Here is a 15,854-nt window from a genome sequence, read left to right as displayed (position 1 = left end):
TATTGCATCTATGTTGCTGTGATTAGCAACCTTCTTTCTATTTATTACATTATTATCTCAAAAACAGAGTAAATGCTGCTTATAAAACGATATTAGCCCTAATAATCAACATTGTTATTTACATCTATTAAGAAAATAAAATAAATTGAGAATTAATTATTAAATTATAATTTTACATTATGAAGAAACGAATATCCTGACCATGAATTCAGGTATATTTTATAGCAATTAATCAAAAAGTATGAAAAGTACATGTTATGGAATTATTTGTTTTAAACTTATTTACCTATTCTAACTAATTGTGCCTATATACAAATTGAAAAGTAACCTAATAAACATAATTTTTGCAAACACAATTATAATAAACCAGGCGCAATAAAGAACCTGTAATAATCCTTTCAATTAAAGAGAATAGACATCGACCGTGTTGCCATCAGAGCAGGCCGTATCGTCTCAATCAAGCGTCCATCCGCCAAACACCGGAGCATCAAACCAGTGCCAACTTGACCATCGCGCGTTTTAGCCATGCAACACGGTCCGCTCTTGACGTTGTGTCACGCGATTTTTCTCTTCGCCCATCGGTCCTGTTTTGGGTACGATGAAGCTCCCTGGCAACCGATCTACGATTATTATCACATCGATTTGGGCTATTCGGGCGGTCATCACGTCGGACCCCACATCAAAGCTCCGGAACCGAAGGATGTTATGGTTGATGTCATTAATGATCTAGGAGTTAAATTGCTAGCAGTAAGTTCGAGGTATCTAATTACTAAATAGTTTTAAAATAAATATTGTGACAATAGTTTTGTTTATGTGAAACTAAAATCTCAAAATATTGTTAAAATTGTTATTTTTGTTTTTTAATTTCAACTATTTGCAATATTATGCTATCAAGAAAATTATCTTTTAATGTTACTTTAATATAGACCACCTCTTCTAAATATTATGTATTTTAAGAAAATATTAAATATTGGTGTTCTTAGTTATTGTTTCAATATCATTAATATGCAACTTATAGAATGGTTAATGTTTATTTTGGTGTTTACATCACAGTAATATCGATAAATTAATTAAACTTTTGGTGAAGAAGTATCACCGGAAATTACTATTAATCGATAGCTTGCCAATTTCATTTGTGACCATACTTTAATTAAGGCAAATTTATTTATTTTATAATTTTTGACCCATCAGCCTCTTAGGACTTTTTAAAGTCTGTTACAAAAACTGATATACTCTTATTTGTCTACAGAATTAGTAACCCAACTTAAACATTAAAATATCTGGTAGACTGCAATGGCGTAAGAAAATACCTCTTATTTATGTATTTCAAATTAAAGGACTATTATTTTTTTACAACATAGTAATCACAATTATTTAAAAAATTCTTCAAAGTTGATATAATAGTTATAGATCATTGTAAAACTTATGATTATACCTTAAAGATCGACAATATTAAATTATTAACGAACTGGATATAAAATGCAAATCATCATATATTTTACTTCCAATTAGAACTAAAACAATACTGTTAACATTTACATTTGTATTAAAAAATATTATATTTCTTGGAATTAAAAACAAAACTGCCGTAAATGCGACAAACGGTCTACCTACTGTTGCGATAGTCACGGGTTCGAATACCCTGCTGGGACATGTTCGTAAATTTATGTTTATGATTGTTTAACATGTATGATTGTTCTAGGCAAGGGTGTAAAATCCGACAAGGAAAATAATCCCAGTAACGCCAGTAACCAGGCTGGGTAAGACCAGATGTCTTCTGGGATGATTTCTAAAGTTGGTCACTCGCCAGTCGGTAGGCTTAATGCGGTTTGGAGTCCACGTTAAATAGTAAGTCCAGTCGAGATAAACCCTCGTTGGTAAAAAGGAGACTTTGAAATATAAAAAAAGAACAAAACTAAAACTATATTCGTCTATTGTTTTTAATTAAGTTTTTTATTGTACTATCTATGTCTATAGATTCTCACACCTCTTGCTAAATAAACAAGATATCCAAATTTGTTATCCTTATAAAACTAAGTACCTATGAAATATTTGTTAATTAAATTTTGAAAAGATTCTCTGACATTTTTTTGTATTGCATATACGTCAACTAGAACAACAACGTCAAAGAATATTCGAAGCATTATTAAAATATTGGGTACGCTATCTTCCAAATTGAAATTAACAATAAACTTTAATAATTGAAGTCCGCATTAATTAATTTATTATCGTTGAGTGTGATAGCAATAAAAGTCCGCAACCCGACCAAATAAATAAAATAAAAATGCAATAAAAATTCGTCTCAACTCATTTTTACAAGACAAGTTAGCATTTCTGGTTTCATCAACAAAAATGTTATTTTTTGTCATGGGTTTCTAAGGTTCCACGGAAATACCTATTTCGTTACTTATATTTATTGCACAAGTTACAGTCCTCTCGTTTCTCTTTCAGTAGTGCAAAACATTTACTTCCTGAGCGCACAGTCTTATGTCAAATCCCTTTATTTGTAGCACCGATTTATAGACGCCCAGGATACAAAGAAAGGAAAATTACTGCATTGTAACTAGCAAAGTTCCTACATCTGACCTTGTGTGCTTTTCTCCGTAAGCGACGGGAATGCCTTGGTAATGTTGCCACGTTATTTTTACGGCATCGCCTCACCCACTCCACTGCATGTCTTGAACCTCCTTTATATTTTTGCTGTTATCAAAACCTAGAAAAAACAGAAAAAATATGGACGATCTAATCTGTCGAAAAAAGTTACTGAACTCGCCTAAAATGAGGCAACGTGTAAACAAATTAGATTTAACGAAGGAATCGAGTAAGGTGCGAAATCATTTTTTGGATTTATTTCCTTAATTTTTAGATGAACTCCTGAATGGCTTCCAGCCATTACAGCAACGTTATTATATGCTTAATCTTTATATTAGGTTATATCAAGGCCATTTGCTTCAAACTTAGCCAAAATCATCTTTAAAATCGTCCGTAAAAATGCTTTCCTTGATTGATCCTATGATTCGGTTAACTTATTACTTCGCTGTAAAAGTGGAACTCTAGAAGAATATGCTTGATAGTCAGTCTTACGTAAGTTGTTACACTGCAAGAATATAAGTTGTTAGGGCTTCAATTGTATATCTTATTGTAAATCTCGCAATTCGTTTTCATCTAGCAGGTCGCAGTTCAGTTGGTCTATTTTTTCAAACTTTCTTTACTCCACATGGAATGGTCTAAAATATTTTATTCCCGTAAATACTGAGATTGTGTATGAACCGACAGCAAGGTATCATATGCCCAAAAGGAGCAGTTGTTGCGTTCAAAGTACATGATTTGAAAATGAAATGATTTTTAAAAATTTTTAAAAATGAAATGATGAAAACATTTTTAAACAGAATTTTAATGATAATTATTAAGAAAACATTTAAAAAAACTATAAACAATTATGTATAAGACCAAACTAAACCAATTTGATAGATAATTAAAATACAATAGTAATTCTTATTAGTTTACACTACTGAAATATTTATGAAACAGCTACATATATTTGGAAAAACTGTAGAAATATATAGGAAGTAGTGTTATGCATAAATAACAACCTAACTCCATATATGTTTTAATAATCATATATTTTACTATAACCAATACATTATATTTTAATTACATAACCTCAAAATAATATGCCCTAAAATATCAATATTTACGAGTCATGCCATTCGTCATTATGGATGTAAGTATTCATTTCCTCTATTAGAAGTTTCAAGCACAATAAAAATGATATTACAGCGAATTACATCAAATGGAATAGATTATACTAATTTAATAGTATCATTTAAAATATATTAAATGAAACGCAATGATATTCTAACTATTCTAACGATTTTCTGTAATATATATGATTACACCAAGAACTTAAAACTTCAGGGTATTGTTTATTAAAAATGTTTTAGCATATTCAACTATATAAAGCAATTTATCTAATGTATTATGCATCGTTAACTATGAATTTTCCCTATCTTTCAGAGAACAACAATAAACATTCCTTGACTTTTAAAACAAACCAATTTTTGACTCGAACAAGTAGTAACCGAATGGGGCAATGCCTGGTCAATACGGTTGTAAATTAAAACGGGTCTTCTAGATCAACTATTAATTTATTTCTAACAAAATAGTGAATTAGTTAGTATATATATCCAGCAATGAGTTGTGGTTGTGTTTTCTCAATTTACACAATTTTTACTGGTGCACTATTACGTTTCCAGTCTTTTTCGATCTCTTTAGTCTTCACTGTAGAAGCTGAAGAAACTTCTGGATTTCATGTAATATAAAAGCTAGATAATATAAAATTAATTTCATATAAGTTCATTCTTCAATATCACAAATTTAGTATAGAAATTAGCAAAAAATTATATAAATAATGACACTAAAAATCCTAAATGTTATTGGGCCGTTAATTAATAAATACCAATTAATACATTTCATAAGAAACTTCGAGTAATCTACCTCATGTTTCCCTATAAATCTTTTGATCTCTTTAACAGTAAAATCCCTAGGTATTAATGTAAGTCTCCATTATATTCAAAAAAGGTGCATTATTTGCATTATAATATACTTGGCTCTGAAATATTCTTTATATTTTTAACATTCCTGGTCCCAAATACAATCAGTTGTATATATTGGCACTAAATTGTATATTAAAATATTATTGTGTATTAACATATTCGATTTTTTCCGTGTCAATGTAGTTATTTATATTTTATATTCAGTTTAACTATTTCCTTAACTTATTCTTTCCATTTCAGTTTGATCACTGATGTTATACCGAAATATTTGATACAATTTTCGTATGGTAAACTAATGAGATGTAAGTTCAAGTCTTTTGTTGGTAAAGTTAATGAAATCTACTATTAGAATTGATGTCATTGGTTTAAGATGCAACAGTGCGGGCAATACCAGAAACACGGGTAATAATGGCTTTGACATATAAGAAAGACACAAAAAGACATAGATTGAGATAATAGAAATAAATCTGAAAAATAAGAAATTAATGCTGTTCGAGGCCGGAGTGTTTGCTGCGAAATTTTGTGACGAATATTTGAAATTCTACGGCAGATACAGCAGCGTATTGGTTGAGAAGTAGACAAGGCCTTTATTTGATAAAGATATTTAAATACTTATTTTATTAAAAGTGTGTATCATCCTCAGATTTAGTTGTCGCAGCAATTAAACAACTGTCTAGAACACTGGAAAATCATTCACATAATCGGTGATATATATTGAAAGAGATAACTTTGAAGGGACGAAATAAAAGAAATATAAAAGATAATAACCAGATTGCATTTTATTTGAAATATCTTATTATAATATATATATATATATATATATATATATATATATATATATATATATATATATATATGTAAATTAGTTCCAACCTACTTTTCGTAGGAACTATGAAACATACATTTCTGTATTGTGCATATTATTGTTAACAAGCGGATGTAAATTATTCTCGCCTTTTTTTTAAATTTTCGTACTTTTACTAACCGAAACTAATGCTTCAGTTACTCGAATTATCATTAGCTAATTAGATAAAATGAGCATCAGCTACTGCGGTATCGGGGGGCGGTCTTATTATGTAGGTGTTAAGGCCACATTCCTGCTGCTTCAACAATTTTTTGATATACTTGATATAAATTGACATAATTTAATTTTCTGGTATTTGTATATTTCTGGCATATATTTATTGCCATGTTTTAGCCTTAACCCAGAGAAACAAAATTGTCAACTATGTTCAGTTTATAGGCAATATATTAGGGAATTCTATTTATTTTGGTCAGCTATATTAAAAGATGAAAATGCGAGGTATTAATGTAAACAACTGTAAAATTCGATGGTTTTAAACCTTTCTTCTCATAAAGTAACAGTTTTTTATTTAATATTATTTAGATATGCAATATACACGGATGTTAAGCCGTGGAACGTTTAAAACTATTTATTAGTATTTCCGAATCAAAACGTTTAGAAACTTGTGATGATTCTGCGCCATTATATCCCAAAGGTCTATTTTGTATTAAATTATTTGAAAGCGATGATTTTAATGTGTTGTGTTTTTTTTAAACAAAGAACCAAAACAGTTCAAAGAGATTGTAATTGTAAAACATGTTAGACAGCTGTCAAATCGACTATTTCCTGAAGTTTGCGTGCGCTAAAAAGGATCCAAAGGGAAGAAAAATGATCAGCATTTGTTAGTTTAGTTAGTGCAGATCAGTTGTGTAACTGAAAATGTCATTTTTACACCTTTATTGCTTGTCAGGCAAAAAAAAACTTCTGTGGCTATTGTATTTTTTTATTAATTAAATCTTACACTATATATGCTTAGTACAATCTTAATTTACAAATTAATTTATTACTACTGTTTTGTTAAACTTGCTTTAATACACAAGAAAGGCGAGTACGAGATTAATACATCAGTATGCATTTCCCAAAGTATTGTAAATGACAATGTGATACGAACATTTCTACCACAATCCCAAGCGTAAAAAATCATAGGTTACTCCAGGAGAACCATTCTCATCGACACCGAAGCGATATATTTATGACCATAAAGTGTTATTGTGCATTTGGTATCTGCAAGGAATAATGTGGAATGGAATTAGATGCTGCTAAAACCGAATGAAACTATTACTGCAGATGTCTAGAGATATCAATTAAACAAATTTTAACAACTAGGGAATAACAGGCGCAAAGTTATGTGTATGATAACCATCGGCCACTGGTTTATGAAGGGTACACTGTTGAAGTTCAAATGGAAAATTCTACGCACTCAGACATAACACGTCTACTAATTATCACTTTTTTTTAAATCAATGCAGCGTGGAGAACGCAAAAATAGATCCATGATGTAAAAAAGTTGTAGAAAATTATGGAAAATATTTTGTTTAATAAAGGGAAAACTTCAAATTTCAAAGGCACGTACAATGTTTTCACATATTTTTTATCTAAAATAATCACTTGGTAATACATATTGGTGTATAATGTTATTCCTGAACTGATGTGACGAAAAATCGGAAGTAGTTCAGTACAAAAGTCAGTCAGTTTGCTTTTTAAGCACTAACCATATCATATGAGACGTCGTAGAAACGTTATATGCAACTATGCTGTTTCTATGGTGTAATGGTTGAGAACGTCGAGCTCACACGCGGAGTTCGTGAATTCGATTCCCAACAGGGCAGCAACCTTTTTTGTTCTAGTTTGATTGGAACATTTGTCAAATCACTTAGAGTAAGTACCGGACTCCAGGGCCTGAATCGTTGTAATAACTAAAAAAAGTAAACAAAAACTTCTATCTACTACATGTATTTTATATTCTACTATATACACACAATCTAGCATAATACCTACCTAAATATATTTACGATATTATTTTAACTTATACCACCTGATCAGTTTGAAGTCGATGCTGGGCCTAAACAGTACAAAAATAACAATATAATTTTATGATATATACACAAAATGAAATTACGAACAAAGCAAATCTAATTTTTTGCTCGTTTGCCGACTTCAAAGTGATGAGTTGATTACAACAATATTGTAAGCAGATAAATATATTTGGGTAGGTATTGTGCGTGGAGAATATTATATACATTGAATGAACCGCATCCACGGCTATGCTAGCACTTACGTGCTTTCTTATGCGTATTATTTAATTATCATTTTGCACAAATATGGCTGAATTTCGCTGATGCAATATTAAATCTCTTCCTTCAGTACGAGTGGTTCTGGACTTCTTGGTATAGACCGTTAACTTTATTTTGAAAATTTTAAAAATAACACCACAAAAATCAATCAAGTAGTGTTAAATCACTAATCATAATCTAGGGGACCAATGCTAAGCGACGAATCAGGAGATTACACGATAGCAGTTCCATTGTTTCACAGAGTGTAAGGCATGTTGTACGTTCCTGTTAAAATCATATATCATCCACATCAATATCATCCGCTTAAAGTAGAATAACTCGCTTATCACGTCGGAACAAGGGTCACCGACATTTTGTGTGGCATGATATTTCTATAAATATATATTCTATATTTTAAAAAATCTCCAATACATATCATAAAATAATACATTGTCGTACCATCTACAATGAGAACAGGTAAATCTGATCACATATATGACAAATATTCTATAAACAAATGGATTAATTACACTTTTTATTGTGGGCTCGTAACTAATCAATTAACACTAGTTGAACAATATAACTGCATGTATACAATTTGAGATACTGTTAATTAAAAACATATTTTGTTGCAAACGAATGAGTGTTCATCAGACAATTCAACCGATGAGCTAGACATGTCCTATAACGACATCGACACAGATGACTAAACCTAGACAAATTTATATTGAAAACGAGTGATACGAAACAACGAAAACTGTATTTTGGTTGGAATTACAATGAAATCCGTATATAATTAATATTCATTAATGCAAAAGAACTAACAGTATAATTTTACAGTAATTCATATTTCAAAGAAAAATTATTTAAAATAATAATTATAAATCATTAACATATGGCAACAAACGAAATATTTTGTGCTATTTCCTTTGGTCTTAGTGTTTAGTAATTATTTTTCTATAAGATTATCCGATCTAAATCACTCACAGCATTACCAGAAACATCACAAATTCACTAAGAAATTGAATTGGCCTCTATTAACAGTAGCCTAACTGCATTGATTTTTAAACAAATGTAAAAACTATTTAAAAGGACAAAGGTTCTTTTTTCTCACACAGTAAGTATAGTAAATCCCGAGTTTCAATATCATACCCCGGATTTGCAATAATTTATTTATTGAATTTAACTAATTTTATAATAAAGCTCAGTACTGTCAATGTATTGATTTATCACCTTTCAGTCCATTATTGACAACTCACTCTTCATCAATCGAAGGTCTTCTCAGTGGATTTATACCTTTTGAAGATACTTACAATTCTGAAGGTTAAATTCAATTATTGAAATACAAATACTTTCATTTCGCTGGACTAATCGGCCAGTGATTCAGACAGCGAGACGGTCTTCCTAATGATGTGATAGTTGAGAGTTCGAATCCAGTACTAATATGAATGGACATTTACGTTAGTAAGTATTCGATTTTCATATAATTACCGCAGGAGAGCAACATTTAGAAGAGAAAATCTTCTCAGCGCCATTGAGATGGTCTGTCAATTAGTCAGTGGTCAGACATTAGGAATTAGCCGAGAACCATCATTTGGAGCCTAGATAAAACCTATTTGACCTCTAAAAAAAATTTAAATTTTGACAAAAATCTAATAATACAAAGTATTTAATACCATTAATAACATATTAATTATCATTTTTCAATCAATCCATATACCATTCTTTTTCAAACCTACAAAATTAAAAAAACTTATCAATTATACCATTAGATAAATATAACTAATATTCAACCAAATCCCAACTATATTTAATAAGGGTAGATAAGAAATTCGTTATCTATGAAATTTGGCTTATAATACTTCTGAAATTTTATAATGTAATTAATGAAATATATGTGACTGGCTACAGCCTGTGAATTGAAGGAAATGTAGCCACGTGCTAAAACTGGAAGGTGTTTTGGGATTTATTTGTTTTGTAATAGATAAAAATCCTCAGTGCCGTTTTGTATTGCCAAGTCGATTCTTTACATAAAATAAAAAGTGTTTTAAAGTAAATTAAATTTTTTATGTTTTAAACCATTTCAGATTTCATAACTTGAATATATGAAAGTGTCAGTTTATAAAAATATATCTGAAACATTTCAACTACATTTTTTCTATAACTGTTGACGATTTAGAATCAATATAGAAAAACAACAATGCGAAAACCACTGAAAATATTGTCATTGAGGTTTTTTTGTTGTATTAAATTTACCGAAGTAATCCTACCAGATATAACACCTCAGAATATTTGTGATGGTTCATTTTGTTCAAACCACGATTATTTTATTAAAAACGCAATTCATCAGATATTTGTAAATTCTACACACATTTTTTGTAATCATTCAACCATTGAATGATATTGTAAAATATACCCAATTTTATAAGAATTTCAAAGAATCAGAATCAAAAAAGTTGTGAATTTCTGAACAAAACCGCCATTTTAATATATTTTTTACAACAAATCAACTTCGGTACGCAACCCAGCACCAAGTTCTGCTAACTCACCGTTCATCCTGAAAAAGTGGCACCGTGTGACTTTGGAGTAATGACAATTATTCAAACAAATTATAAGAATTCAATAACTATATTCGCTAGTTTTGAACAAGGCATTCAAAAATGCACAATGCAATTGATATCTGATGCTATTGGATACCTTTTAATGAATATAACAAAAATAACAATCAATATGATTGAAATAAAATAAATAGCTAGCGTTAAGTTAAATACAGCAAATTGGAACAGGTGTTTTATAGTTGAAATGGCCAAAAAGTTATTATTATTATTATTTTAACAGTTTGAAGCTAATAAAGAATTGCCTCTGCCTCCCACAAAACCAACATTTTCTTAGCGGATTTCTGAACAAGAATTTGTTTCAGAGCCAAATTCACCTTAAAGCTTATTTAAATATCTGACTATCAAATTGGATTTCTTTCACGTAGATCGTCTTCAAGGCTAGCACAACCACTTTCAAACGGTATGAATTTCCACATCTTTTAAACAATTTTTACAAAAAATTTAAAATCAGCAAGGATTTTCAAATTTTTCTTTGTTACAAATGAACTACCACATAATATTTTAATGATATGTAAAAAAAGTGAATTCTAAAAGAATTTATTGGTTGATTAAAATGACGCATGTATGTGTTAGTTTTGATATTCAAGTGGCTACTCTATACAATACTGTAAAATGTGATATATGGAAGAAATCTCAAAATCAAAAATTAAATGGTGTATACCAAACAGAACACGCATTTTGTTTAACCTGACGAGCCATTGATCAATTAGTAATTAGTTGCATAAATATTATTGTATTTAAGGTGCGATGTCGCCTTATAAATACGATTCAATAATTGTAGGAACAATGACTGTTGAAGAAAGACAAGATAACCTGGCGAGGTTTTGTAGAAAAATACTTTTACACAAGTAATTATGGTATTTGTGAAGATGCGAAAAACGCCAGAGAGGCGTAACGACAACAAACAGAAAAAGAATAAATTACACGGGTTCCTTACGCTCGACCTTATAATTTTAACGTCTTAAACAAATGCGGTGTATGTTTGTTGAGTCATGAAACAGAAATATGACATAGCGGGAAGATATAAAAAATATACAAGAATAATAATTATTTCGTTATTATTAAGAAAATGTATTATTTTCTCTAAAATATGCAAAGTATGTTAAAACAACTTAATTTATTTATATTGGTAACACTTTTATTAATAGTAGTAAATGTGTGAAAATATTTCATCATAAGTTTTTCAAAATAATTTTTATTTCACAAAATACTTAAAATTGGAAAGAGTTAATTTTTGTCAGCTTTTAACATAGTGCCTAAAAGCTCAAAGCTAACATATTTCGCAAAATTAACATATGATAGACTTAACATACATACATATTAACATATTAACATACATACATATTAACATATGTATCAGAATCGAGTGTATACATCGGTCAGAGAATTTAGGGATTGGCGAGAACGTGTCGAAAATGAAATCTCATCAGAATTGGATATCAGCTATAGACATGTTTAATCCATCCATAATCACTAATTAACTTGGCTTTAAAAAAATTAGTCGCTGGGTTCCAAGCTTGTTGACCGAAAATTAAAAACAGTTCAGATCAAAGATCTTACAGCCCTGACTTGCCATCTTGTGGTTATTTTTTGTCCGTTCTTCCATCCTAATCAAACATTTACATGAAATATTCCACTTTAAGGAAACATGTAAAGCTGTTGTAATGAACTATAAAGGTTTTCAATAAAGGTGGGTCGATGTTGAAATGGAATGAAACTAGCTGCGTGTGCGCTATTGACGAAATAATTTTTTATTTGAAAGGTCCGTCTGCGAAATGGCAAAATTATGTATAATATCGTTTTAATTGTTTTAATGTCCGCCATGTTTTCTCATGATCCAAGTGATTACATTTTTGTAGATCCGGCTATTTTTGAGCGATGGCCTGGGTTATGTTAGACCCGGAACTTCAGAAAACCCCACAATGTTACCTCTGCCCAAAATATCGTGGCGTCCACGTGGCATTTGAGCCAACTATAATTGGTAAACTTAGTGTTGCAGCAGTCATCAATAGTGAAATAAAAAGTACGAACGAATGGACAAGCCGGACCAAATTGCCGAAATAAATAATAATTTTTTGTGGGTACTTTGAGACTTGGTGAACCGCCTGCAAGCGTATATACGCCTGCCAGCACAGTCCTGCCTGTCCTGCCTGTATGCAGTGTATCTTAATAACAAATACAGGTTAACAAGATGCCAAAGTTTGTGGATTGAAAACTTTCCAAGGATATTTTATTGTTACTGTGAAAGGATTATTATTTTACTTACTCTAAAACTCATTTGCTAAGGAGGGATGTTTCAGTTGATAATGGTAGTCAGCAAAATTCTACTAACTCAGTTCATGACAATCGAATATCTGCTTATAATAATTCAATCAGTAATACATAACATTAAAAACAAAAACAGTATTGTTTGGTAATCTAAAAAGTATGTTTACTTACCTGTATACACATAGGAGCAATTTGAACGAACCAGTCAAATATAACAAAATAACAGAAGCGCCTTTCGTGGAGAACAACACGAAACAATTGGTTATTTTAATAATCATAGATGCCGCATGAAAGCTGATCATTTAATATATGTATTGAACTATACTTGATAATATAATCAATCGATCAGTTCAATAACGACGAACGAATCCAAAATTGTTGGCAACCCGCATGAAGAAGGCTGCCAATGACGCGACACACGGGCCAAACAAATATTTTACTAGATATTCGTCGATTAATTTAACATTATATTAAATTAGAACGACTAACGGTACAAACAGTAAGCAGTAACAAAAAACTAAATATTTCGAAAGTTAAAAAGTTCAGAGATTTTATGTTACAATGTTAATTTGATTTTAATCTCCACATAGGAGGAACGCATGTAGTTATAAAAATAACAGATTACAATACAAGAAATTTGACATTTACTAATGATTCCAAATTTGAATATTTATAATCAGGGAGTTTTTTATTACAAATTCATTTTTTCTGGTGTATTTCCAAGTGCTTAATTCATTATAAATATGTTTTATATAAACAATTAAATTAGATATAAAATAAGAAAATATGTTGAATATATTTTTTATTATTATTTTTTGATATATTTTAGTATACTTTTTACCAACGAGGGTTTATCTGGACTGAATCTACTGTTTAACGTGATCTCCGAATTACGGCCCTCGGCATCCCAGAAAACATCCGGTCTTCCTCAGCCTGGTTACTGGCCTGTTTACTGGGATGGTTATTCCTTGTCGGATTTTCCACAGTAGTCTATAAAGATATTTACATTTACAGTTGCAATCACAAACATAACGTACATCCATGCCCCACCAGGATTCCAACCCGCGACTATCGCAACAGAACCTATCGCCTTAACCACTGCGCCAACCAAGCCGGCGTTGAATATATTGGCTTATTATTTAAAAATCAAGGAAATCAAACAATTTTTGTTTATTCAAACATTATTCATATTATATATGTTCTCTAAAAATTACTTACTTTAATTAACTTTAATTTTAAACTTAAAAATTATATGTTGAAATTAATTATATCATAATTATTAATTTATCTATAATTATTATTATCCAAAGGGAGAGCGAATACAGAGGAGATAAAAGGAATTACTGTTATGCACAGCCATGAAGATTTACGAACAAATTGTAGAAAATCGTCTAAAATCAGTAGTAGATAAAACGCTAACAGAATAAGAGAAATAGTAGACAAAGTTCAATAGCATAAAATAAGGTATACCTAGCACTCAGGTGTAGGTGTGGTACTGGGTTATATTAAAACAAAAAGGTTTAAGTAATAAAATAATGAGAATAAGTCAATAAGTCATGTAGTAATTGCAGACAACATGAATTAAAACCCTTGCAAAACAAGGCGGAATTTTACCCCATCTCTATAATATTTATGGATAAAATAATAATGAAATTTAAAACTGATAAAAAAGGACTACATATAGGATACAAAAATATGGAAATAATAGAAGTGTCGGCCGGAGGAACAACTGTTAGATTAGAAAACTTAAAGATCTTAAACAGACAGAATATGATAGAATACAGAATGATAATAATTAAAAGCAAACCGATAATCATGACCAGAAGTAAAAAATACCGAAACTCAAGCTGTAAATAAAATCGTAAATGCATTTAAATATCTAAAATATCAAAAAGGAAATATCAAGCGAATTAAAATGTAAGTGTACAAAACAATTTACAGATCAGGCTAAACATTCGGTTGTGAGACGTGAGCGTTGTCAAAGAGAGAAAAAAGTAAGATACAAGCAGCAGAAATTAAATACCTCGGAAGAGTCAGAGGTATAACAAAGACGGATAAAGAAATAAGAAGAGACCTCGATCTTGAATCGGAAGAATAGATAGATACATAAAATATATAGAAAGAAGACAACTTAGTTGATGGAGACCTAGAAGATGCAAGGTAAAGAGAATATGAAAAGCAAGGACGGTGGGGAGAAAAATCATTAGCGACCTAAGCGAACCTTGCAATTTTTTTTTATTACTCTTCGTGATTCCACAATCTGCCCTATTAGCAATAAGTATTTCTTATGTCTATATTATATATAGATGGCATGTAGAAAATCAGTTCATTAAGCAATCTTCTGTATAAAATAGTATCTTAATTAATTAGTCTTATTCTAAAGCTTATTCTAAAATCTACATATGTCCAGTAATCAGATCAGGTGGTGATCAACGTTTTAGTCTACGCACTTCACTATCACGTCGCATATTTAGCTGATTAGCGAGTACATTGGGATGCACTGACACTCTTTCGAAGTACTTCACACAAACACGTTGAATTACTCTCGTTATAGGTTCTAGAGGAATATCGCGTTGTATCACTTTATTTGAAATATAGTACGGAGCATCAACAACGGCACGCAACACCTTATTTTGGAACCGTTGAATGATGGTTATATTAGATTTGCTAGCGATACCCCATAGTTGGATTCCATATGACCAGATAGGCTTGAGTACAGACTCATACAGCAATACCTTGTTATCTAATGATAACTTGGATTTGCGCCCGATGAGCCAATATATTTGATATGATTTGAGTTCAAGTTGTTTCCGTTTAGAGAGTATGTGCTTCTTCTAGGTTAGGCGTATTAAAGGCTCTAAGTGCATACCAAGATATTTAACATGCTCTGCTTGGGGGAGTTGACGATGATTAATATTCACTGGTGGACATGTTCTTCTACGCAGGGTAAACGTTACATGCGTGGATATTGTTTCATTGACATTAATGCGCCATGTCTTCAACCATAACTGTATTTGTTCCAGGTGGGTTTGTAGGTTTATTGATACTGTGACTGGATCTTCATGGGATTCTAAGATTGCTGTGTCGTCTGCATATGTTGACACAGTAGTTATTTTTGTGGTGGGCAGATCGGCCGTATACAGAAGATACAGTACTGGACCCAGTACACGACTTTGCGGAACTTATGAATATATGGGATTGAATTCGATATATTCATCGCCTTGATTTACAATAAAATTTCTATCAGCGAAATAGGATTTTACGGATGAGGGAGAAGTTTCTTTAGTTTAACCTG

General features: G+C 30.8%; 1 protein-coding gene and 1 long non-coding RNA gene across 4 annotated transcripts in view; one reads left to right on the top strand and one right to left on the bottom strand.

The window, feature by feature from the left end:
- Positions 1 to 434: 434 nt before the first annotated feature.
- Positions 435 to 15,854, top strand: part of Spn85F (Serpin 85F) — a 41,280-nt gene continuing 25,860 nt past the window's right edge. For 2 of the 3 annotated variants that reach the window (XR_013004895.1, XM_076398659.1), the window contains exon 1: positions 435 to 747. Coding sequence is in view for 2 of the 3 variants with exons in the window: in XM_076398659.1 (XP_076254774.1) it covers positions 526 to 747 (222 nt within the window). In the remaining variant the exon portion in view is untranslated. The remainder of the gene's footprint in view (positions 748 to 15,854) is intronic. The other variant, XM_076398658.1, reaches the window with a different exon arrangement.
- LOC143192890 (uncharacterized) lies at positions 9,165 to 12,866 on the bottom strand. Its single transcript, XR_013004897.1, has 4 exons — positions 12,731 to 12,866; positions 12,558 to 12,645; positions 9,350 to 9,408; positions 9,165 to 9,296 (listed from the first exon to the last, which is right to left on the bottom strand). It is a non-coding gene; the product is annotated as an uncharacterized LOC143192890 (long non-coding RNA).

This window comes from Rhynchophorus ferrugineus, unplaced genomic scaffold (assembly GCF_030347505.1).
Source record: "Rhynchophorus ferrugineus isolate W39M unplaced genomic scaffold, kcgeb_rfMv2 rfM3, whole genome shotgun sequence".
Classification (NCBI taxonomy): Eukaryota; Metazoa; Arthropoda; class Insecta; order Coleoptera; family Curculionidae; genus Rhynchophorus; species Rhynchophorus ferrugineus.
Note: the sequence above shows the minus strand (reverse complement) of the source record. Positions and strands in the feature narration are given on the sequence as shown.